The 25,476-nt window shown below is 45.9% G+C and overlaps 1 protein-coding gene across 1 annotated transcript; it reads right to left on the bottom strand.

The window, feature by feature from the left end:
• Positions 1-6,032: 6,032 nt before the first annotated feature.
• Positions 6,033-24,733, bottom strand: LOC308173521 (nck-associated protein 5-like; the record flags this gene model as incomplete). Its single annotated transcript, XM_080548549.1, has 12 exons — positions 6,033-6,305; positions 7,815-7,957; positions 8,489-8,776; positions 9,301-9,379; positions 9,504-9,663; positions 10,180-12,956; positions 13,206-13,718; positions 17,242-17,334; positions 19,035-19,154; positions 19,470-19,508; positions 19,755-19,823; positions 24,614-24,733. 12 exons carry the CDS (start codon positions 24,731-24,733, stop codon positions 6,033-6,035), a joined length of 4,674 nt encoding a protein of 1,557 aa, XP_080404675.1.
• Between the last annotated feature and the right edge of the window lie 743 nt (positions 24,734-25,476).

The following is a 25,476-nucleotide window of genomic DNA, read 5'->3' as shown; positions in this document are numbered from 1 at the left end:
CACCATATCTACCCACCATTACCCCCCATCCCTACATGACCCAGTCCTGCCCACTGCAGTCCACCTGGGCAGAGACAGAAACTATCCAAATAAATCCTTCAAGTGCCCATGGAAATCACATAACATTTCTGTCTTTCTTATTGCTTCTATCAGGCCGGGTGGTACAATTATTTTTCTACAATGAACGTATAAGGGAGACTTTAATTGAATGCTAGTTTGCTGGGCGCTAAGCCCATGCCCATTAATGTCCATCAATACGTGTATCTCTGACGTCTACATGTAAATACCTTCCAAACAAAAGACAAATGATATAAGCACGCAAACACACACACGTACGCACGCACACACACACACACACACACACACACACACACACACACACACACACACACACACACACACACACACACACACACACACACACACACTTACATACACACCAGTGGAGGCTGGTGACTTCCAGAATTGAGGAGGCCAATTTTTTTCCGCTTGCTCGCGATGGAATGTTCCCTGTTCTTCTTATCTGTCTTTGTTAAAAATTATTAATTTGTGTTTGGCGGTACTGAAGGGATTGGGACACTCTCAGGATGGTGGATGAAGCAGCTTTTATTGCCTGCACAATGGGTCATCAAATAAACAAAACAATTGGCATGAATCTCTGGTCCGCCTGCAGCAGCTATTGTCCCTTCTGCTCAGGCTCACAACATTCACCACAACATACTACATACAATCAATGACATGTCAAATGCACTCAAACACTATGTCAATCAGACACACAACATACAATTCAGAACAATACTTCATCCATTTCTAATATTTATCCTGCAGAACAGCACTCATACACTCATGTGGCGGAAAAAGGTACTACACGTGGAATGCAACATGACGTTACTGACTAGCCATGCCCTAGGCCCCTCCCGTTTCTGATAATCAGCGGAGCGGACATAAACTCACACCGTAGCCTATAAATAGGTATAAGTAAATAGCGGTATTGTTTTTCACCATTAGGTTATTCATTTGTATGCCTTTGCTCAGGCTCTTGGTTTTCCCTGCTCTCCTGGGCGCCTGGGAGATCAGGCCTGCATGTTTGTGAAGCCATGCTGAAAATATATACGCTCTTACATCGGTTTGTATCTGCGAGGAAATATTCATTGCTCTACAGCAGACCTGGGCATTGTGCGGCCCCCGGGCCGCATGCGGCCCTATGGCTGTCCCTGGCCGGCCCTGTGTGAGGTCAAAAAACCCCAAAAAAACAGTTTAGAAATAACATGTAAATAAGTGTAGGCAATGCGTCCAGTACAATTGCATTGCTTTTATTTTGAAGGCGACAATTTTATTTTCAATTTACGTATGTGCGTGCGTGACTATGTTATGGCGCTTTTCCACTACCGTGCCGTACCGCGTGAGGCCGGTTTGTTTTGCTTTCTCCACTGCCAACCAAACCGGGCCGAGCCGTTTTAGTTCTCGTTTCAGAGGGGTAGCGAGAGGTACTTTTTGCCAGGCTGTGTGTGACGTGTGACGCTGCAGACCGTTGATTGGTCAATGGAAATCGTCACAACATCGTCATCCCATGTTCAGAGTTCACCCTTAACCGCCATTTTTAAATACCACAACAGATTTCGCTCTTGGAAAATTTCACTTACTGTTTCTGTAATAACTTATTAATAAAGATTCGAAAAATTATGATAACCATCTTATTATCTTAGTTTAATGTCATTTCAATGCATCATAGAACTTTTATTTACAACAAGCATAACAAAAAAATTATGGCGATGTGCTGTGCCTATGCTAGACATGCATTGTCGGTGTGTGTGCACTGTGTTTATATCACAAAATGTACATTTGATAAGTAAAGGTAAGCTAGCTAAGTAAGTAATCTAGCTAACTATGATTGGAAACAAAGTACTATCCAGTTAGAATGATAGAAGATCTAGTTGTGTTTTCCTGCTGGTCTCGCTGCCTGGGTTTGAACAGTTGGTATCAACTACAACATCTACATAGCCTACGCTACATTATAACTTTGCATCCTCTGAAAAAAAAGGGTGGGATGTAAGTATCTTTCGCAAAAGCAGCATTTAAATAGTTTAGTTTATGTTCTACTGGAAAAGGTAGTGAACACAGAATTTTGTGTTTTGACTCTGCTGGGAGTTAGTTAACAATTCTGAAAAAAGTCCTAAAAAAAAAGTTTCAGAATAAAAGTCCTAAAGAAAAGTTTCAAAATAAAAGTACTAAAAAAGTTTCAGAATAAAAGTCCTAAAAAAAGGTTTCAGAATAAAAGTCCTAAAAAAAGTTTCTGAATAAAAGTCCTGGGAAAAAGTTTCTGAATAAAAGTCCTAAAAAAAAAAAAAATCTGAATAAAAGTCCTAAAAAAAAAGTTTCTAAATAAAAGTCCTAAAAAAAAAGTTTCAGAATAATACTCCTAAAAAAAACGGTGCTTCTAGTATTAAGTGACTGGAGTTACATGCATTTACATGCCGTAAACGTTAAGTGATATGGGAGGGAGAAACGGACCTTCAAAGTCAAAGACTTAAGAGGGTTAAACAAATGAACGCTTTCAACATGAATGTTTTTGACTAAAGGCTATCATGAATGAATGAAGAAGATGCTAAGAAAGCTCAGAGAAAGGATTTTATTTGTTGGGTTCTTGCATTAGTTTGGAGCCATAACATCATCATCATCATAGTCATTGTGTGTCATTCTGCCTTTTTAAAATACATTATGGTTTATGGCTTCATTGAGTTCTGGTGGAAATGCTATGTACATAGCACCTTGAAATACTATTTACAAAATCAGAGTAATAAAATGAGAATACCCCAGTCATTACAACAACACAAAAGACAGACCTCTCATTAAAAAAAAAAAGTTCGTTCAGTAGAATAAAATATACGGAGTAGAGTACAAAAATAACAGGTGTTAGAATAAAAACAGCAATAACAATAATAAACACCAACAACATCGAAAACAACAAAAAGTTCATCTGAGTATGATTTGTCCCTCCAAAATAAATAAGTTAATAAATATAACAAATAAGAGAGCTGCAACAACTCTGTTGAATTAAGTGAGATAAGTCACAAGTCCAGAAAGCAAAAACAACAAGCAAACAAGATTTTTGCTACAACGCAATGACACTCAACCCTGGTCTACACTTTCTTGATTACATGGCACTGCAAAGGATACACGTCTGGGCTTCACTCCTGTTTAAGAGACGGGCCATAGGGGCGTGCGGTTAAGGGACCATAGTGTTGCCATGGTGAACATGATGTCACATTTGTATCTGTAAGGACCGGTTTCGCTTGTTAAGTCGTGACGTGTTTCCGGGTCCAACGTTGGCTGAGGCGCTGTCTTCGAAATGGAGAAATAATAATAATAATTAATTATATTTATATAGCGCTTTTCCGAGGCTCAAATACCCTGACAATATGGAGAAAACGGGAAAGTGCTGCGTCCCTTGTTGAATGAATAGATCCGAGTCTAAAAAACGATTAAACTGTCATTCTACCGCTGTAGTACACTGGTACTCTGGTGCGGAGAATTTCTGGTTTGGACCCGGAAATGGATAAACGTCACTTTTGACGTCAGACTTAACAAGCGGATTAAGAGGGTGTGGTAGAGAAAGTATTGGGTTGTTGGCTCTGACGAGTTGTCAGGTGAGATGAACACGCTACCATTGTAAGTACTCTGGTTTTGTTTTACTGTTATTCAGTTGTTTGGTTTGGCCGCAGCAGAACACTCACAGTACTCCAAGACACATAAAGTGTGCCTTAAATATGTCCCACATACTACCTTTAATTTGATTATTCTAACTCTGGGTGTCATGGCCACACCTCTGCACTTGCGACATAAACCAGATCAGGGTGAGAAGGAAGGTGGAGTGGCAGCACATGTTGTGGAAGACTTATCAGCTCAGATCTGTCAGGTCTCAGTGTGAGTGTCTTCTCTACAGTAACAGTCGGGTTTCCATTTCCATGGTCTAACAACACAGTAGTCCCTCTGTCTGCTCAGATGGGAAAGGGGAGGCTGACGTTACAGGCAAGGTTCAAAGTGGGATTATGAATAATTTTTCAACTGTGGTGTGAAATCCATGTAATTTTTTATAAAGATGATGCGTATGACAGCTCAGAGTTTTGGAAGCGCAAGGATGTCTTAGCCCTGAATGAGTTTTGGGAGTTGGAGTGGATAGAGTTGGTTAACTACCTTATTAAGTAAACGGGTAGGACAGGAGGGAGAAGTCCATGTCCTTTTTTAGTATTTATTGATGCCGTTCTCAGGTCAGCGATTTCACCATTACAAGTTTCTCCAATCAATTCACCCAAAACTATTTATATTCTGTAAACGGCTTAAATTCTGTACGTCAAAAGAAGTATGTAACATCTGTACAAAACATAATATTGCTTACCAATGCCCTCTTTGCTTTACTCAATTCAGCTCTTTGGGTGGTGACATCTTTGCACTATTTAACAACAGGTGATACACCAGAGACAGGGTTGCTACAACCAAAAACGACATGCGGTTCGACAAAACTGTGTTTTTGGCAGCTAGAGGGAATTATACATTTAATACAGTACTCTTCAATAAGGACACCCTCCATTTCAGATACAAAAATGTACAGACTCCCTAGTTCACTCCTCTTACTCAACCCCTATGCCTATACCTGAACACTTGTCAACACAAGATTGTAGAATCTATAGTACTGAAAAGTATTTTTCTTTAACATTACCATGACTCTGGACAATACAAATAGTCTTTTTTAATTGTACAACCGCTTATTGTGTAACAGTGTGTTTGTCTCTGTGCTTGTGAAAGGCAAACGTCTGTGAAGTAAGCAACTATTCTGCTGTATTGCCACTTCTCTTCTGTAGTAGAAAAGAAAAGTAATCTGTGGTGTCAATCATTTAAATTGTTTTTGATGTTTTCGAAACAACGCAGGTGGAGCCTGAGCCCAATCCTCGATTTGAGAGGACTGTGAATGCAAACTGATTTTATAGTCAGTATACAGTACATGGGTAATTTCTTGGGGTAGAAAGTAACCTTTAACACTTGGTTTTTGCTCCTTGTTTCAACTTATCATCTCTTTTTGAGTATGATAACTCTGTTGATTAATAAATTACTCATGGGAGCGGTCACACACACTACATACTGCTGACATAATGGAATTATTCCTGACATGTTCATAAATAAAACACAGGTCTGACGATGTTGTGATGTAGGTTGTTACACTGTTGGGCAGCTAACGTGTTCTTCCTGTCAAGGGCACATTGACATGGTCAGAGCTGTTGTGGAGACACTGCATTAAATATCTGACCTCAGTACAGTATATCCATACACACATACACATCCATATACACACACACACACACACACTTTTTTCTTTAACTTAAAAATTACATGATATACCACATCCAAAATAAACAGTAAAAAAAAAAGACTTAAAACATGGAATCTATGACATTTTCAAAGAAAAATAGTTAAAGATCAGTCCTCCTGACATTTGCAACACATTTAGTGGGCAGTAACATTTGGTTGTTTTCTGAAGTCAATAGCAGCCCAGTACATCTTCTTCACAAAATACAAACCCTCTGGTATCAACCAGCCCACTTGCATCTAGCAATACAACAAAGTACTTCAGATACTCTTGTGGTAGCCTCAAAACAAGACAATGTATTTCCATGCATTTTGTGTGTCTGTGTGTGTGTCTGGCCTCGAGATAATGGTGAAGAGTGCAGTTGAATGTCAGTCCCTATGGACAACATAATGGTCCAATTCAGTCTAGTTTCTCGAATTGTGTGTGTGTCCTTGAACATCAGTCAACCTGAGGGGGTGTGAGTTTTCCAGCAATGCGCTGCTTTTCTGCTTTGTGTGTGTGTGTGTGTGTGTGTGTGTGTGTGTGTTAGAGGAGTAGAACGCTGTTTCTGCCTCAGGGGTTGGGCCTCCACAAGACAAGGATGGAGGTGCATTTTATAGGTTTTAAAGGGTTCCAGCCTGCCCGTCTCCCTCTCTCCTCTCCTCCCCTCTCCCAGTCCTCTCCCCCCCCCTCAGCCCTGACTCCCACAGGAGGAGAGACTGTCGTAGAGGGAGTCACTCAGGGACTCGGGGGTCTCTAGGGCCTGGGGTCTGCCGGGGGACAGGATGTCCTCGGGCCTCTCCTTCACTAGCTCCAGCCCTCCTCCTCCGTCCTTCCCCACCTCCGGGGCGCCGGGCGTCATCATCCGCCCCTTACCCCGCCGGCTGAGCCCTGCCTGGGGGGGCAGGGGGAGGCTACCTGGGTCAGCGGCCAGGGGGCCCTGGGGGGAGCACTGTTTCAAACTCTTGTTGGAGAGGGGAGGCAGGCACATGAGGGGGAGGGGAAAAGGGGGGAAAGGGAGAATGGAGAGGGAGAGGAGGGCGACAGGGGGGAACAAAGGGATGCTATAGTTAGTTATTTTAGGACACAGTTATTTAAGTCCTGATTTAAAGGGCAACATTCCTTTGCATTTCACATCTGTTAATTAGGCACAGTATAACTTTACGGTACTCTGTATTATGATACTTTGCAGTACTTTTGTATTAAGTTTGAAGAGAAAGAGAGAGAGAGGGAGAGAAAGAGAGAGAGAGAGGTTCATATGAATTAGCTATAACTGTCCCGAGAAGGGCCAAGAAATATACATTTTTCAAGAAAAGCAGTGTCCTGAAAACGCTCCAATTAGTGTTAAAAGCCATGGGGTGTCCATGCATTTGCATCTAATCTGTCGTTCATACAGTTAATTCAAAGCTTGCTCAAAAGCCGCCCGCTCATTTCTCTATCTCTTTCTCTTCCTCTTTCTGTCTCTCCTCCCCATCCCCATCCCCTTTTCTTTTCTCTCTCTCTCTCTCTCTCTCTCTCTCTCTCTCTCTCTGTCCTTCTTTTTGTTCCATCTTTCTTGTTAGAGGCCAGGAGCAGAAGGTAATAATGTTGAAATAATGGCCCTCTTGTCTAAAGTGTTGACACAGCAGGGAAGCCAATGACAGAGGAAGTGATCAAGCCCCCAGCCATCTTTTCTGTCTTTCCTTCCAACCACCTCATCTCTTTAAAAAGGAATAAAGACCAGAGACTTTCATCACAAACGGTAGACGAGTACTGCAGACGAGAAACACGGCATGTCAGTACAAAGTAAGATGTCTTCTTTTAGATTAGATTAGATCCAATCTTTTTGTCATTGCACAGAGAATGTACAACAAAATGTATTTTTTCGCTCTAGGCACACGGTCACCCATAGTCAGCGCCCCCCCCTGGAGCAATTAGGGGTTAAGTGCCTTGCTCAAGGGCACAACAGCAGTGGTAGGCACCTTAGATATGATGCCAGCGACCCTCCAGTACATCAGCTCACATGCAGCCCCCTCCTGAGGCGGGGAGTCAATTTAAGAGTCTGGTAAGATTGTGCCTGCCAATGGCCCCTGGTCCTAGCATAGCATTAGTTTTTCTTATGATGACTGATGGATAGATTACTGAGACACATGTATTTGTTTAAGTCGCTTTGGATAAAGGCGTCTGCTAAATGTCCAAAAATATAAATGTATCAATTTGTGAGCTTAGAATTATAAGGTTCTATCTCCGTTTAGGGTAGTTCAGAGATATTGAGCGTCAACGTTTTTACATTCCATTATGTTTTGTGAGATGGAACCTTTGTATTTTATTAATTACTAACTCAAAAATGTCAACATTTAAAAAATAACACCACACAGGCATTAATAAACACCTAATGGATCAGATTATGTAAAAAACTCAATTTTGACAAAAATGGAGATAGAACCTTATAATTCTAACGTCACGAATTGCCTCCGCTGTGTGACTCACTCACCCTTCTGGAGGGGGTGCCCTGGCTCCCCGAACCCCCCTGGACGTCCAGATACACGTCAGTGGCTCCAGCAGAGCCTTTCAGATTGGGAAACGTCCAGTTCTTGGTGGGTGGAGTTTGCATATGAGCCCCATAGGCATCTATGTCTGCGTCAATGGAAAAAACAATTGAATTCGTTATTGTGATTTGGAGAAACGTATAGCGTATAGCTTGTGCACAGTTACAATGAGCCATAACATTTCGGTGTTGTACTGTATGATTCTATATTCCATGGTTGCCTTGACTACTTGATGTTCACACCAAGATCAGAGTGTCAGAGAGGGAGACATGTCCATCATAACAGCATGAAGTGGTCGATAGGAATACAAAGACTAATGGTAAATGGATTGCACTCATATAGCGCCTTATTCTAAAGCGCTTTGCAATGGCCTCTCATTCACCCATTCACACACACATTCACACACTAATGGCGGCAAGCTACCATGCAAGGCGCCGGGCCTTGCTCATTGGGAGCAATTTGGAGTTCAGTGTGTTGCCCAAGGACACCTCGAACACTAGACAGGAGGAGCCAGGGATCGAACCACCGACCTTGCGACCACTAGACTACCCTACGCTCTACCTCCTGAGCCACAGTCACCCTAGTAGCCACCTAAGAGCTAAATAAAAGCATTACATACCCTCATGGATGGTGCTGGACAGGTGAATGTTGGGGCCCTTGCCTTCCATTCTTGCGCTGTACAGGACAGACGGGTTCACTTCCTCCAGAGATGACAGCTCTCTCTCCAGCGTCCGGGCCTTACGTGGAGCCTTCATCAGAGGTCCGTGTTTCCCCTGAGAGCCAGAGAAGCCTTGCTCGCCCTGGGACCTTCCCTTGGGGATGCTCTTGCCGGCTGCGCTACTTGCGTAGTCAGGCATGGGGAACGTGCCGATGCCACTGTCGAGGGTGCGCATGGAGGCACCAGAGCCTATAAGCAATGAGGAGGGAATAGTTAGGTCGGATTAGAGAAGGTATACAACATTCTGGAACGGCTTGCCGGAGGACTTGAAGGTGGCAGAGAGCGTGGATATCTTTGAAAGAAAGCTTAAAATACACCTGTTTAACCTGGCTTTGATCTAGTGTTTATCTCAACTTGCACTTTTACTACTATTTCTTATCTCCTAATTCTTATTTTTATTCCTGGTTTTATTTATTTATTTATTTATTTATTTATCTATTTCCTATTTCCTATCTCCTATCGACCTCTTGTTTTATTGTGTTGTATTTTATTTACTATTGTTTTTATGTTCAGCACTTGGAGTTGCATTGAATGTATGACTTGTGCTATATAAATAAAGTTTGATTGATTGATTGATAAGTATAAATATGATTATTAATCAGGGATCATGCATGTATTCTATTCATTTGCATATCTCATTGCCATCTATGAGCATAGATGTACTGTGACACACGCACAGTACGACATGACTCAGCCTATTTGCTTGACCTTACCTGTAAAGTGCTGGGAACTAATGGACTCTGCTAAGCTCTCATCTGAGGTGACCTCATCCTTGCAAAGCAGATCGGAACCCTGAAACAACAAGTTGTAAACACTCCAAATAAGATTGAGTCATCGCAGTGAGTGAGTAGTTTGTTATTAATTCAACTACATTGAGGTTCCTGTAGAAAAAGGTGAAGGAGGTGATTGAGTTTACCTTGTCCATCTCTTCCCTACTCTTGGTATGGCTTATCCCGTTTTTCTGCTGACTGAAGGGTCGAGACCTCTTAGAGTCGAAGGAGAGACGTCGGTGTGCCATCCCAAAGCTGGGGGCTCCCCGCTCATCCACCCTGTTTCCAGAACAAGACGTCGAGGGACTTAAGAAGGAAGACGTTACAAACAAACTTGCAGGGAAACTGCCATTTTGAAAAAACTCTTCTCAGTTTAATTAGCATTGAGTCAATTTAATCATTAAACCAGACAATCCTTAGATAAGGCTAACAAACACTGGCAAAATAAGATGATGCTCATGGCCATGAAGAGGTGTTCCCCTTTAATGTCCAATGAGGTCATTTCAGGACATGATTTTGGATTATTTTGGGGACACATTTTGGCTTAAGATCACCCCCAAGGGCAAAAACGTCCATAATGTAACTTTAAAATCACAATCTAGTAGCTTTACTGATTAGGAGTCAACGATTTGGAGGTATTGAATTCGAAGGAACATCAAAGTTGACATATTATTCTTAGTTGTTTGTCTTGATTCATTGGTGTCAAATGTCTGATATTATATTAATTAATAAGTATTAAATGTATTTTATTATAATTAATAACATGTGCACTGCATGTACTCAAAGTTAATTACATTTGTAATTAGATAAAATAAATCTTACCTGTTGAGAAGCTGCTGCATGAAGTTGTCTGCGGTCACCCCTCTGTACATGAGTGCCAGCTGACCCTGCGACTGGTCCATCACCACCTCACACGAATGTCCCCTTCCGGAACGGTCCATGGCCACTCCCACCCCATTCACATACGCCCGCTCCTCCTCCAGTGCCTTCCGCAGGTCTTCCGCTTTCTCCATCAGCTTGGAGATGTTAAGACTCTCCACCACCTTCCTGGGAACCGCCTTGGGGTCCTTACCCCCTCCGCCAGAGGCAGAGGAAGGGGACGTGTTGTTCTTAAGCTTAGACGTCTCTGGCTTGCGGCTGAGGGCGGGGAGCTTGCTCTTCCTCAGGCCGAACCAGCTGGCGATGCCGTTGGACGCCTTCTGCTTGGCCTCGGGCACCTGGACTCGGTCCTGCTCCTGCAGCTTCATCATGTTCTCCTCGATGCCCCGCATCACCTTCTGCTCTATGGCCGAATGGGGCACGGGCGGGCCGGGTGAGAACGGCTTCTTGTCCTCGTTCGGGACGATGGCTTCGGCGGAGGGTCTGGGTGGCAGAGGGGGAGGAGGGGGGAAGCTCTCCGCGTGGACGAATGTCTTCTTCTTACCGCCAGTGAGTTTGCCTTTGTCCTCTGGACGCGGTGGTGGGTGTCTCTGGGCAAGGGCGCGGTCCTCGTGGTTAGGCCTCACCCCTCTGGGGTATGACGAGGCCTGCCCTGCCTTCGAAGGGGATTTCGACGGGCCTTTGCTAGGGCTGTTCTGGGGGCTGGGGACAGTTTTACTGTGGTGACTCTGGGTGATGGGACACTTCCCATAGCTCCTGATAACGGGTGGGGGCTCTGTGTTGGACGACGACACGCCCATTTTGATCTTCGGACCCTCTGCTTTCGCTACATATATCCGAGGAGAGAATGTCTCTACTTGCTCTCCCTTGGGTATGGCCGACGCTGTGAATGTTGATTTGGCTCCTGTCATTTCATGGAGAGGACCTTGCCGAGGATGATTGGCGACGCTTGTTTTGGGGAAGGCTGGCTTTCCATCCAGGGAATCAGTGTGTTTCTGGTGCCTGTGCTCTGGGCCACCTTTCTCACCTTGCCTATCAGAAGTCTTGCTTTTCTCAACGTTGTTGTTAGCGGTTGTCGGTTTACCCATGTTACATTGTGCTTCCTTCTTGTCCACAGACTGTTGTGGTGTTCCTACCGGTATGTCCTCGATGTTCTTGAGTTTCCCCAACGCAGCTAGGCGCTCTTTGAAGGGGTGATGACTGGAATCACTCTGGGTTGGTTTGCTCTGGCCTACCCCCCCCAGCCTCTTGGGGGTGGAAGACCCAGGCGACGGGTCACCTTTCCTGGCTGTTGACTTGACTTGAGGCTGAAGGGGTTCACAGTTCTGCTGGCTATGCTCCAGGGCCGCGCGCTCCTGGTGCCTGTCCCGCATACTGGAGTAGCTGCTGCCCTTGTGTGCTTTACTGGATGCGGAGGAGGACGACGGGAGGCTGAAATGTTGGTGGGGGTTTTGCCAGACGGGGCTCTCAGAGTCCGTATCCTGGTCCGAGGGGTCGAGGTCGGAGAAAGGATCTCCCGTCCCCGGGGACGAGTCGAGATGCTGTGACGGAGGGCTAAGGAGCTCCTTCTCCTCCTCCTCCTCCTCCTCCTTCGCGTGTCTCTCCACAGGACCTTCGGTTTGGTGGTAAGGTATATACTGGGACGTCCTCAGCGCCTCCAGGAACTGAGGGGGGGGTGTCTCACTCGAGGGGCAGGGTGCGGACAAGCCGGGGACGTTCTCGTAATGGGGCACTTTTTGAGAACCCTTCTGTGGCTGAGAGGACGAGGGAGGCGCTGCCTTGGTGCTGCGACTAGGTTTGGGTGCGGAGTGGCTGCTGTAAACTGTCTCCTTGGCAGTGGGATGAGGGGGTAACGTGTTGTCCTCTGGCTTGGGCGGGGAGGTGGGGGCGGAGTGAGTGGCAGGGTAAGGGTCTGCACTGGAAGAGGAGGGTGAGGGCGGTGGTTGCTTTTCCCTCTCGGCGGTGGCGGTGGCTTTGCGGGCCAAGACAGGCGAATGATACACCTCATAGTTGTTGTTGTTCCGGCAGGGGATCTTGGAGCTGCGCGTGAGCTGCGGACTCAGACGGAGGGGGCTGCCGCCTGTTTGCGCCCCCCCCCCGACGGTCGGGATCTTCAGGAACTTCAGCAGCCGGGACGGGGAGGAGGCGACAGGAGAGGGCTTGACTTCACCGTGGCCTGAAGCGGAGGAGGAGGAGGAGGGAGAGGGGGAGATGGGGCTGAGTGTAAGCTTGCTTTTCCCAGAAGGTGGCAACAAGGCCTGAGCAGAGCTCAAAGTCCTCTCTGGCACGGGAGCCGGAGAGTACGACTCCACCGCCACCTTCTTAGAGACCGAGGTCTCGTTCGAGGAGAAGTAGAGTCCGTTGCAGACCTGCTCACTCTCTTCCTGCCCCTGATACCCCGGATGGGAGCTGTCCATTTCCGCTACGGCGGGGCTGAGGTGTGAGGTAGAGCTGTGCACGTTGTTTTTCACATTGTGTGCCGCCGCCGCCGCTGCTGCCGCCGCCTCTACCTCCAGGTAGCAGCACTCCTCCTGCCGGTCCCCGTCCTCCTGGCACTGCGTCGCCTCGTCGACATTCATGTGCTTCACATTCTCGCTGAGCGAGGGGTCTAAAAGCTCGTCCCTAAAAGGAGTTTTAACGGACGCGTGGTGCTTGTCTTGGTGGGGTTGTAAATTCCTAGCTTCCTCCCCTGCTGCTGGCACCCTGTTTAGATTAGAGGCCTGGGTTAGCGAGGAGAGGAACGGCGAGTCGGAAGGGCCCAGAAGCTCAGGAGGAGGCTGCTGCTCTATAGAGTCCACTAATGTGCTGTGCATGTAGCGCAGGCGTGTGCTGTCAGTAGAGGATAGAGCTGCTGCTGCTGCTGCTGCTGGCGCCAGGGGAAGGCCTGTGCTCTGTGCCGACGCCCCCTGGTCCTCTACTACCCCCCAGGCCTGTCTGTCGAGGCTCTCCCCTCCTCTGGAAGAGTGTGCTGCTGCTGCAGGTCCGTGACCCTGGGCGCGACACGTCAGCAGGCTGTCCAGGCTGCTCTTCTGGGAGAGCATACGACACGACTGGCAGCCGGCCACCCCGTGGTGCTGGTGGTGGTGGTGCTGCTGCCGGGGCTGTCCACCGCAGTCCTCCTGGAGCGACCCCTCTCCGTTGGAGTACTCGTGGATGTCCGAGTCCGAGCTGGAGTGGCGGCAGCGGGACGCGGATGAGGGAGGATGCGCCACCACAGAGCGTTGCGGGGAGGAGGAGGAGGAGAACCCCCCCGAGGACACCAGGGAACCCATGGAGTCCATGGAGACCAGAGCCTGCCCGAGGTCGTGGTGGGAGGAGAGACAGGCGGACGGGTGGAACTTGAGGGGATCCGACTCCTCCAGTTTGCGCAGGACCTCCAGGATGTGTGCTTTCTTCTTGAAGAAGGGAGACAGGGCCTCCATGGAGGTAGCCGGGGCCCGGGCCGAGCCGGCTGTTCCGTTCTGTGTTCCGTTCCCATTGCTCTGCAAGAGCAAAGACATCAGGATGCATTATTACTCGACTATTTATCCAATGCCACCAACTTCTAAAAACGACAGGATGTGTCAACTGGCAATATCAAACACATTGATCTCTTATAACATCATTTGGTTGTTATGTGTGCTGTGTATTGTAAGTGAAGAAATAAAAGAATAATTATATATAATTAATATAATGTGTATTTTTTATTTATTTTATATATATAAAATATAATATTATATACATATACTGTATATATCTTGAACAAAGCCAAATTTGTGGTGGATAATGACTTGGACTGGTGATCTGAAGGTCATGAGTTCAAATCCAACCTGGGAACACCACCACTAGTGTGTCCTTGAGTAAGGCACTTAAACCTAAATTACTCCAGGAAGACTGTCCCTGTAATCTCCAATTGAAGGTGCTTTGGATAAAAGCGTCTGCTAAATAATGTAAATGTCAAATAACTTTTTTTTGGTCTGAAATTCCTAATAATCTAAATCATAGGCTGACGTTGCTCTTATCATTTGTCAGGGGGTAAAACGAAGTGGGGAAGGTTAAAACCACTGCAATTTGAGCAGAGTACAAGTACCAGAAAACTAAATGCAGTTTAGCATCTAACCAGAAGTGCAAACAGTGATATAAAACATGACAGTGATAGCGATAGGTACAGTATGGCAAGTACCGTAATTAGAGGTATATACAGTTATGAGCTATGTACAGTTAGGGTAGCTATGTACAGTATGATATGTACAGATAATAATAATAATAATAATAATAATAATAATAGTTAATTGTTTTATTGCCATGCAATCAAGTTGTCAGTCAATTGTTGGAATTTGGTATTTTATGCTCTAGGCAAGGAGTCTGCCATAGACATGACCCTGGAGCAATTAGGCGTTCAGTGCCTTGCTCAAAGACATCTCGTCACACGGCCAGCCGGGCTTCGAACCGCCAAGCTGCGAACCTTGTGATCATTAGACGACGGCTCTACCGGGTTGAGCTACAGCTGCCCCCTAGATGTATAAATAGAGGCTGTATAAAAAAAGAGGTATGTGCAACGTGCACAAATATGGTATGCGCAAAGGTAGTATTTGTAAACAGCAGGAGTGCAAAGGGTTAATTCAAGTGACCAACGAGCATGCTGGGAATGCACAGAAGCCGTTCTCGACAGGGGCAGAAATAACCCCGAACACCAGGATGAGACGAGGGAGGAGAGAAGAGACAGGAGGGGAAGTGGAGCTACTTTGGCTGCACATGGCCGGCCAACCGTAAGAAGCTGTCTTTATCTTTAATTAAAGAAGCAATTAATTCTGTAATCAGTAGGAAAACACTTCTTCGTACTTCTCCGCCCACTCCCTCTCTCCCCCCCCCACCCCCCCTCTGCTGGAGAGAAACCAATCTGTTGACTAAAAAGTAGTCACCGCCAGCGCAGAACTCTGGGGATTATCAAATTAAGACAGATGTGGTGGAGGGTGGAGGGGGGGGGGAGTTGGGGGCTACTTGTTTAGCATTACACAGCATTCGCTACCCGTGTCATTATTTTTCCACTGCTGCCACTGGCATTCCCAGAGGCCATTGCATGTCAATGTGACGAATTCAGACGACAGGACTACTAACTTCTACAGGAAAGGGTCCGTCCACACACCGAAGCCGCCCGATTATATCAGCATACGACTGTGGACTGTTTTACCCCCCCTTTTCTCGATCTCTCTCAATCTCTCCCAAATGATCTCAAAGAGCTATCGCGTGTCGATTCGGCAATTCCAGCTGATTGAAGTGACATAGAGAACCCCTCTGCCCCTGCTGCCCATACTGATGCAATGATTTATGTCCACCTAATAATAAATTCCCTGCCTGCACCTTGGAAATTCTGATAAGCCCATATATATGCAGAAGTATATACGGTCTGTGCCGGGGAACTTGGGAGCAGTGTAGAGCTTACCGTAGCTTAAATTGTGGGGGAGGTGGGCGTGTGTGATTTCAGTCAACACATTTCTTCCCACATGATCCATATAGAGCACAGGGAGTAGTGGCTACCAACTGCATGAGGGATCATACACTAAAGCCGTGACAGATGGACTGAGACAGATGGATTGAGACAGGTTCAACAAATAGCAACCTTTTGTGTGGTGGTGGTTCAACAAATGGCACCATCTTCCCTGAGAGTGGTTTTTACTTTCACCAGTGTACACAATCAACAAAAGAGAAGTGTTTGTGTGTATGTGTGTGTGTGTGTGTGCGTGTGTGTGTGCGGCATTAGTCGTGTGGGAATCACACTAAATTGACACCAAAAAACTTTTCCTCCACAATTATATTCAGTTTTTCAAACCCCAGGGACAGAATGGAGGGGGTGAAATGCAATCTAGACACTAAGGGATGATAGCAAGACCGAGACAACATCATCCGGGGAGGTCTGATGGATATAAAGTGTAGATATAAACCCTGACAGAATTACGGAGGCAGAGAAGACAGGGGGCAATACGAAGAGAGAGAGAGAGAGAGAGAGGAAAGTGTATTGTGTGAGTGCTTTGAGGGGAAACAAAAATCTATATTCAATTTGACACCCCCTGTCCCTAGCCTTACAAGGAGAAACCAATCGGTTGCCCTCAGGGTTGAAGTGGCCTGTGTTTCTCTTTCTCTCTCTTTCTTTTACTTTTCGGTCATTTTGTCAGCGGGGGTCTGATGCTGCCTCCAAGGCCGGCGATTATGTCGGGGCACTTTAAGTGGGAACATTACAGAGGGGCCCGTTGAGAGCTGTAGGGGGCACTTAGGTGAGGCTGGGCAAAAACAGGACAACTCTCACAGGAGAAAATACTAAGGGGATGCGGGAGCACCTTACATCATATTGTTTGTGGTCGAATTAATACTGGGAAATGGTGACGCCAACCATGTCACTGGGGGAACCAACGCAGTATAAAAATCAACGTGTCACATTGAACATTGCACACTCAGGACTGTTTTGCACACTGTTTTGCACGTCGTACATATACCCTAACTGTACGTATTGTATTGATATCCATTGCCCTTGTTCTGCACATATACTGCACATCTTAACTGTACATATCTTCACCCTTGTCCTGTACATATCACACTGTACATATATCTTTACTATATCATATTGATGACTGACTTTATATTTATTTACCTATACTCACTGTAATACCGTTTACTGTCCCACCATGCACCTGTCCATACATGTATGGCTTCTGCACTATCTGGTTAGATGGCGAACTGCGTTTCGTTATCTTGGTACTTTGGTACTCTGTCAATATCAATAAAGTTGACAGAGGATCGAACCAAGGGATCGAACCACCGACCGTGTGGTCATTAGACGCCAGTCATGAGATGCCGGCTCTACGTCCTGAACCACAGCCGCCCCGTGTGTAGGGGGAGCATAACAAATAAAAACATTATATACTAAGCTATAATATACAAGATGGCCGAAAGAGGTTGGATGGTTCCGATTGCGGTTGTGGGACGTTTAGGTTTAGGATCAGCTTTGATTTCTTTGGGTCGGCCTCTCACCTTGAGTTCCCCCTGGCTCTGTGACACCATGAGCTTCTCACTCCCCACCATCAGAGCTTCTGTGCTGTGCTCCGGCACGGTCACCAACGGCAACTAAGAACGTGAGAGAAAGCGAGACGTCAGTTCAAGGCATGATATCGAGGATTATAATTCTACACATCCTCCCCATATTTCAGCTCACCTCCCAATGCAGACAGAAAATAGCATTATCGGAGCGGGCCAGCCTCTTTTCATTCCAATCTCAGCTCGGAGTAATTAAATTGCATTGGCATTGAGCATCAGATTTCCTTACGCTTATTATTTATCACAAAGGGAAGCGATGGCAGGGGAAAAGGCACTTACTCCGCATGAGAGGGGAGGTTCTTTTTCACAGGTAGAAGATGCAAAGGGAGAGCTAGCGAAGAATTCAAAATTGAGGAGAGAGGAAGAGTGGGGGGGGGGGGGGAGTTTTGGGGAGTATAGGGGACACTTTCAATTTTCATTTACAGTAATAGAATGTGCCTTTTTACTCTCTTGGCAATTACAGGCCAAATTTGTTTAGATAAATGCTGTGTTGAGATTTCCGCAGCAGATTGCCTCTGCCCTTGCTGCTATGTAGCACCTAGAATACTAATAGAATTGATGGGAGAGAGACAGGGAGTCGGTATATAAACAAACAGAGATGAAGAAAGCGAGAGAGGGCTGGGTGGGTGGGTGATGGAGTGGGAGAGAAGCAAAGAAACGAGAGACGCAGACACAGACACAGAGGTGCCCTCAGTGTCTCATACTTCAAAGGACTCAAAAATATCACCAAGGTCATTGAACATCTCTATCAAAGACTGAAAGTCTGTGTCTCTTCTGGGGACACAAACCCACGGGAAACCAGAGGCCTTGTAAAAACAACCCCAGCAGGGGTTTGTAAACCATCAGAACAGTGGCTCTCTGACCCTTGATCTGTTCTGGAATAGATATGAGGAGCAGTTCGGCTGATCGGGTAAGGTTCAAAGGCTCAAAGTTACAATTCATGTCTGCATCCCAAGTCACACCCTATTCGCCATATGGTGCACTAGTTTTGACCAGAGCCGATAGCAAATTTCCCATATGACAAACTATTCAAAAGTCAAGTATAATAGGTCTATGGGACACAATATGAGGGACTAGGTATAATAATTTGAGACAAAGATATTCTTAGATACCAGTTTTGGTCAATTTTAAAGAACAGCAAGATATAAATCCATCGATTCTCATAATCTAAAATGATATCAATATTATCTCTTATACCCCTGTACAGTACCACATAAATACACAGATTACAACAAGCAACGTTTCCACAATCATCACCTAAGCAACAGTGATGATCAAATCAGCATAGCAGAGCTTCTCATGTTCCTCCCAAATGAAAGCAGATAAGCCTACCTCAGACCCACTGTGCTTATCAGCACAGTGGGTCGGACTCAGGGGGGGGGGCGGGGGGGGCGACTGCCCCTCCTGGTGCCCCCACGGTTGAAAAACGTCTCGCTTAAGTGCCCTTTTGAGTGGCAAAAATGCCCTTTTGTGTGGCGAAAATGAGAGGACATTGACAATGAGAGGACAATGAGAGGACTATTGGTGCCTGAGGTTGTAGTTTCTAGGGAAAGAGTGCACGCACGTACGCACGCACAGACACCCAGACACACACACACACACACGCACACACACAGGTTCTGTACCTGCTGCAGACTGCTGGCCTGGGGGTGTAGTTTCTAGGGAAAGAGTGCACGCACGTACGCACGCACAGACACCCAGACACACACACACACACACAGGTTCTGTACCTGCTGCAGAGTGCTGGCCTGGGGGTGTAGTTTCTGGGCGAAGAGCTCAGTCAGGGTCCTGTTCTGCCTCTCCAGGTCAAACACACGCATCTTCAGCTTTATACACTCCTCCCGCAGGTCCTACGACACACACACACACACACACAGACACAGACACAGACACAGACACAGAGACACAGAGACACAGAGACACACACACACACACACACACACACACACACACACACACACACACACACACACAGACAGACAGTGTACTGCAGTGTTACTAGCCTGGAACAAAAGCCAACATACCCCATGGGTCCCCAGGAGTTACAGAAAACCTCCAAATTGGATGTGAGCATCAGTGATTACCTTCAACACACACACACACACACACACACACACACACACACACACACACACACACACACACACACACACACAATGACTTACCTTTTGATTCAGAAGCGCCTGCACCACATGGTTGGCCACCTGAAAGGAGATTGCATTTGCAGAAGTTACATGACGTTACATTATAAAGACAACTTTTCCTATCCAAAATCTGCATTGATAGATAAATAAATAAATGAATGGAGAATGACATTGAATGTGTGCACGGACACTGGAAGTATATGAATATGACACACACACACACACACACACACACACACACACACACACACACAGTAGCAGAGTAGAAAAGCTGTGCTGGATGTATATTTCGACGTGAACACCCACCTCGTCTAGACATCTTTCATAAGCCTCCCTCTGACTCTCGTTGGCCAAGGCTAGAGCTGAGTTCTCAGCCTGCGGAGGAGAGAGACAAAGAGAGAGTGAGAGGATAATAACAGACAACTACTACATTTTTTGATTTGACTAAATGGACTGCACTTACATAACGCCTTATTATTACAATGGCCTCTCATTCCCCCATTCACCCACACATTCTCACACCAATGGCGGCAAGGCAAGGTCTTGTACAAGGTTTATTTGTATAGCACATTTCATACGACAGGGGCAATTCAAAGTGCTTTACATACAGCATTAAAAAAATACATCAAGAGGAGAATAGTAACCAGATAAAAATAAATGACAAGAATAGATATAAACATTTAATAAGATAATGAATAAGATAAGGCAAGCCACCGTGCAAGGTGCTGGCTCGCTCATTGGGAGCAATTTGGTGTTCAGTGTCTTGCCCAAGGACACCTCCACACGTGGACAGGAGGAGCCAACCTTGCGATCATTAGACGCCGGCTCTACCTCCTGAACCACAGCCACAAAGATCAAAGTAAAGAGCAGCATACTGTACTGTACATAGCTTACTACTATCCTCTCCTGTATATACCGCTAACCGCCGTGCTTGCCATACTGTACCTATCACTATCAATATCATGTTTTATATCACAATTTCCACTGTCATGTTTTATGCTAAACTGCATTTTGTTGTCTGGTACTTGTACTCTGCATTGACAATAAAGCTAAATCTATTCTAATCTAATCTAATGCATCCAGTTCTCTGGCTCAGGATCACACAGTGAATTCCATTGAGTTCCATTCCCCCCCCCCGACAATGTATGTTATTTTTAATTTCATGGAGAATTTGACAAAGCGAGAGTGGGGAGAAAGTGGAGTCGAGAGTAGAGGTAGATCGACAACTGAACAAGGAGAGGGTCTGCCTTTTTCTTCTTCTTCTTCTTCTTCTTCTTCTTCTCCTTCTCCTTCTCCTTCTCCTTCTCCTTCTTCTCCTTCTCCTTCTCCTCTAATAGGTGCAGACTGGTGAACTCATCAAAGAGAATCCGACCACAGTCTTATATAACATGATCAAAAGTTCTAACCCGTCACCGTAGCAACGATAGAACCCAAGGGCTGACATAGGGGACAGACACTGAGTAGAGGGGGGGAAAGAGGGGAAGAGAGGTAGAAAGAGAATGGATGAAAGAGGGGAAGTCATCTGAGTGAGGGAGCAAAAAAGATTGAAGGTGAAAGAGGGGATATGGAGACAAAAGGGAGAGATGGAAGGGTTTCAGGTAGAATATATGAAAGAAGGTAGAGAGAGAGAGAGAGAGAGAGAGAGAGAGGGAGAGAGAGAGGGAGAGAGAGACAGAGAGAGAGAGAGAGAGAGAGAGAGAGAGAGAGAGAGAGAGAGAGCCAATAGACTGAAACAAATTAAAGGAAAGAGTTGTGTCCATAGAAAATGAGGCCCCTCAGCACAGTTGTTGCACAGGAAAACAGCCCTCACAGATAGTGGCCCTTCCTTGACAGGCAACTGTGACAGGCCTAAGTGTTCAATGACCAGGGAGCAGTGGATGGTAAAAGGGAAGGAGGCCAAACCATTTCCCTGCACTATCGATTCTGATTTCCACTGAGAAGAGAAAACACAGTGTTTCGATCTGCCCGTGTTTGAGGTTTTAAGGCAGAGCAAATCAAAGAGAGGCTAGCTTCGGCAACTCAATGAATGTCTTGGTAAAGAAAAAAAATCATTGGACTGTCTAATACGTGTGTGTGTGTGTGTGTGAGAGAGAGAGAGAGAGAGAGAGAAAGACAGGCAAGTCAATACAGTTCAATTCAACCTGGCTCCGGTTCAGGTCTGTGATGCACTGGTTGCTTTAGTAACCGGGCCAATTTTGATTTCCAAACATGCCATCTAAAAAGTCACAAAGTCACAAGAAAAGCGAGAATTGGCTTCTGTAGACTGATTTCTTCTTGTCTCTCTCTGCGTGTTTGTCTGTATGTGAGTGCTCTGGGTGACAACAGTAGGACACTGATACACGTCTGGAAGAATAAAGGCTGTGCAACCTTGCCAGTGTGTCTCTGTTTTGGTTGTAGATGTATTTGGTTGTAGATCATTCTATCATGCGATTTGAATGCTATGCGAGTTTGCAAGAAAATAAAAAAGTAATATAAATTCATCTATATGTACTATATGAACAAACAATTTACCTTTTATTACAAAACTAGAATATGTACTATACTGTCCTTATTCCCTATAGTATCACCGCAGAGGTATATAGAGCAAGGTAATGGTAAAGCGTCACACTTTCTGGGAGAGTTGGATCAGCCTCTGATTTCAGATTTAATCAGAGAGGAAGGCTGGGTTGAGAGGGAGGCTGGGTTGAGAGGAAGGCTGGGTTGAGAGGAAGGCTGGGTTGACAGGGAGGCTGGGTTGAGAGGGAGGCTGGGTTGAGAGGAAGGCTGGGTTGAGAGGAAGGCTGGGTTGAGAGGAAGGCTGGGTTGGGGGAACTCAGTGAGCCAAACAAGACAACTGAGGAGGAGTGATCATGAATGAATATAAATCACAGCAATTACATCCTGATTCACACGTCGACACGCGGCCGCGCTACGGTTGAGGTCGCGTGCATGCGGAGAGAGAGAGTGTGTAACGGGGTGAACGTCTCATCTTTATAATTAACCATTTAGCAGAAGCTTTTAATCCAAAGCGATTTACAATTACAGACTCCATGGTTTCCCTGGAGTAACTCAGGGCTAAGTGCCTTACTCAAGGGCACACTAGTGGTGGTGTTCCCAGGTCTTACTCAAGGGCACACTAGTGGTGGTGTTCCAGGCGGGATTCAAACTCATGACACCTTCCGATCACCAGTCCAACTCACTATCCCCCTAGACCACCACTACATAGTGTATGAGAGAATGTCAACACATGTTCTGTGTGTGTTTGTGAGAGTGTGTGTGTGACTGAGAGTATGAGAGGATAGGTCAACTTGTTTGGTGTCCTCTGGAATACATAGTGGCATAGTGGCATAGTAGAATTCATCGTGCCAGACCTCGCACCACTCAAAGCAAGGGGACTTAACCACACAACAGCGAGAGCAACTTCATAATGATCGTAAAAACACCAAAGTGTGTTTCCAGATTGGAGTGCTGAGTTTAAGTGTTTTAAAGCACTTTCCACATCTCAAACTGCCACTGGGGGGCACAGGCCACGGGGATTATGAGACTTAAAAGATGTTGTGAAAACGTCCATAAGTGCCATGAGGGGCCAGTCACTACTAACACAGGCACTTAAAAAGCTGTAATGGCGAGAGTCTTTTGTAGATTGGTCGATAGAGGCAAACACCTACATTTAGCTGTAGTTACACAGTCGTATGATTTCTGAGAATGAACCTTAGAGGAGAGAGAGCGTGTCATGCGAAGTACTACACAGTGAATACATGAAATGCAGAGATTCTTGAGTGACAAAATGGAATTCAAATCCGCTTTCAAATGTACCGTAGCACACACTATAATATTTATTCCTGGGGGGTGTTCCATCAACGTAGCTAAAGGTAAATCCTGTCTTATCAAGATAAGCCTGGATTTTCCTTGAGCTGCATTGATGGAATACCACCCTGCTCTCTGATGAAAGCCTTTCAGAGTCCTCAGGAAGGAACACAACAAGCAGGAGATACTGGTGGCCTTCTACCGCGGCGGAGTGGAGAGCATCCTCACCTACGGCATCTGCAACTGGTTCTCCAGCTGCACAACCGCGGAGAGAAATGCGCTACAGAGAGTCGTGAGAACAGCCCAGAAGATCACCGGCGCCCCCCTCCCCTCTCTGGAAGAGCTGTACAACACACGCTGTCTCAGGAAGGCCTCCAAGATCTCCAGAGACCCAACCCACCCTGGGTACGAACACTTTGCCCGGCTTCCCTCGAAAAGGCGGTACAGGACCATGGCCGCAAGGACAAACAGACTGAAGCACAGCTTCTACCCCAGGGCCATCCAGGCCCTGAACACAGCAAAGACCTAGGTTCTGGGCCCTGGACAGTCTGGACGGATTGATGGCAGCTGCTGGACTGAAAAAATCAGGTGTAGTGCTGAGGCACAAATATGTACATTTCAAGCCTGCAAACTGCGACACTTTAAATGAATGTGCAATAACACTATGTGCAATATGACAACCCTAGTCGTCTATCTGTACAGTATAGTATTGTGGATAGTGTACATAGCCTATATTTATGTAAACCAGCTCCTTGACTTCTTGTTTTTTTTTTGTTTCTTTTTCCTTTCCTAGCACCAGGGGAGCCACCCCTCCTAAATGTTGTTGTTTGGTACCTGTACTATAGCAATGACAATAAAGACCATTCATTCATTAAGCTGCTATAGACTCATCCAACTTCATGAGCTTCAGCATCGCCCTCATTCAGATCACTTCGGGAACACAAAAGAGGAAAACCCAAAAAAATGCCCACTCTTATACAGTAGGATGGTGACACCTGGTGGAGTCTGATAAAGTAAGACATATTCCCCTGAAAGTCAGGTCGAAAACGTATCAAAGAGGAATCATTAATCACCTTAACAGTAGGCTACATGAGAGATGCTAAACTACTAGTAGTAGTATTACCACCACTATAAATGCCTTGTTCTTATCAGTGGAAGGAGTATTATAGTAGTAGTTAGTAGTAGCAGTACCGTAGTAGTCGTCAAGATGCTACTCCCCTATGAGTAATCACAAAATGTATTTTGGTTGAGAGAGTTGATTGTTGTGACAGATGCTGTTCTTAAGCACTGCTTCACCCCTCCTCTCCCCCCCTCCCCTCCTCCCCTCCTCCCCTTTCCCCCTCCTCTCCTCCTCTCCCCACCCCCTGCCCTGGACTCACCTCCAGCTCTCTGAGCCTCTCCAGAATCTCTTGGCTGTTATCTGTCTCCAGGTACGGCTCCACATCGCCCTCTTCTGACTCAAAGGCCTCATTGCACTCCCTCAGCTCGGCCTCAGACATCCCCACCTGCAGGGCAAAGGGAGGGCTGTGGTTAGTACTGGTGGGCACCGATATCGATCATTTGATATTGGTCAATATCAATATGAGTGTGGGATGAAAGGATTTCAGGGAGTGCTTTATCTAAGCCACCATCATCCAGGGGACCTCATGAGATCAACATTGAGAAGGAACAGAACTGTCCCTCCTGAGACATCTACTACCCCGCTGTACTGTTTCTCCTGAGACATCTACTACCCCGCTGTACTGTACTGTTTCTCCTGAGATATCTACTACCCGCCTGTACTGTTACTCCTGAGACATCTACTACCCCCCTGGACTGTGGACTGACTCCCCTGTGTCACTTCTAGCACAACGATTGCCAATGGCCCCTGGCCTGAGCATAGATGACTTTTTCCTGCTATGACTGGTGGATAGATGATTCACTTAGACACTTACTATGATTCACTTGTAAGTCGCTTTGGATAAAGGCCTCCGCTAAATGGCAAAAATTTAATTTGGAACATTATATAAAGGAGAAATAACAAGAACACAGGCATGAGAAACAAATCTGAATTTAGGTAGTTGTGTTTAATGCGTCCAAAACATACACATCTACTGAAGCAAAAAAATAAAATAAAATCCATTCCAACTAATGAGAGGAAGACTCTCAGACTTCATCCAGCCCTTACTCTAAATTTAGCCCTCACTTTGAGGTAAAACATTTAACAGTTGTGTCGACTCTTTTCTCCTCTTAAAGTTCTCAG

Source organism: Nansenia antarctica, assembly GCF_963989245.1.
Source record: "Nansenia antarctica genome assembly, chromosome: 18".
Lineage (NCBI taxonomy): Eukaryota > Metazoa > Chordata > Actinopteri > Argentiniformes > Microstomatidae > Nansenia > Nansenia antarctica.
The sequence above is the reverse complement of the archived record's forward strand: the minus strand, read 5'-3'. Positions and strand labels throughout refer to the sequence as shown.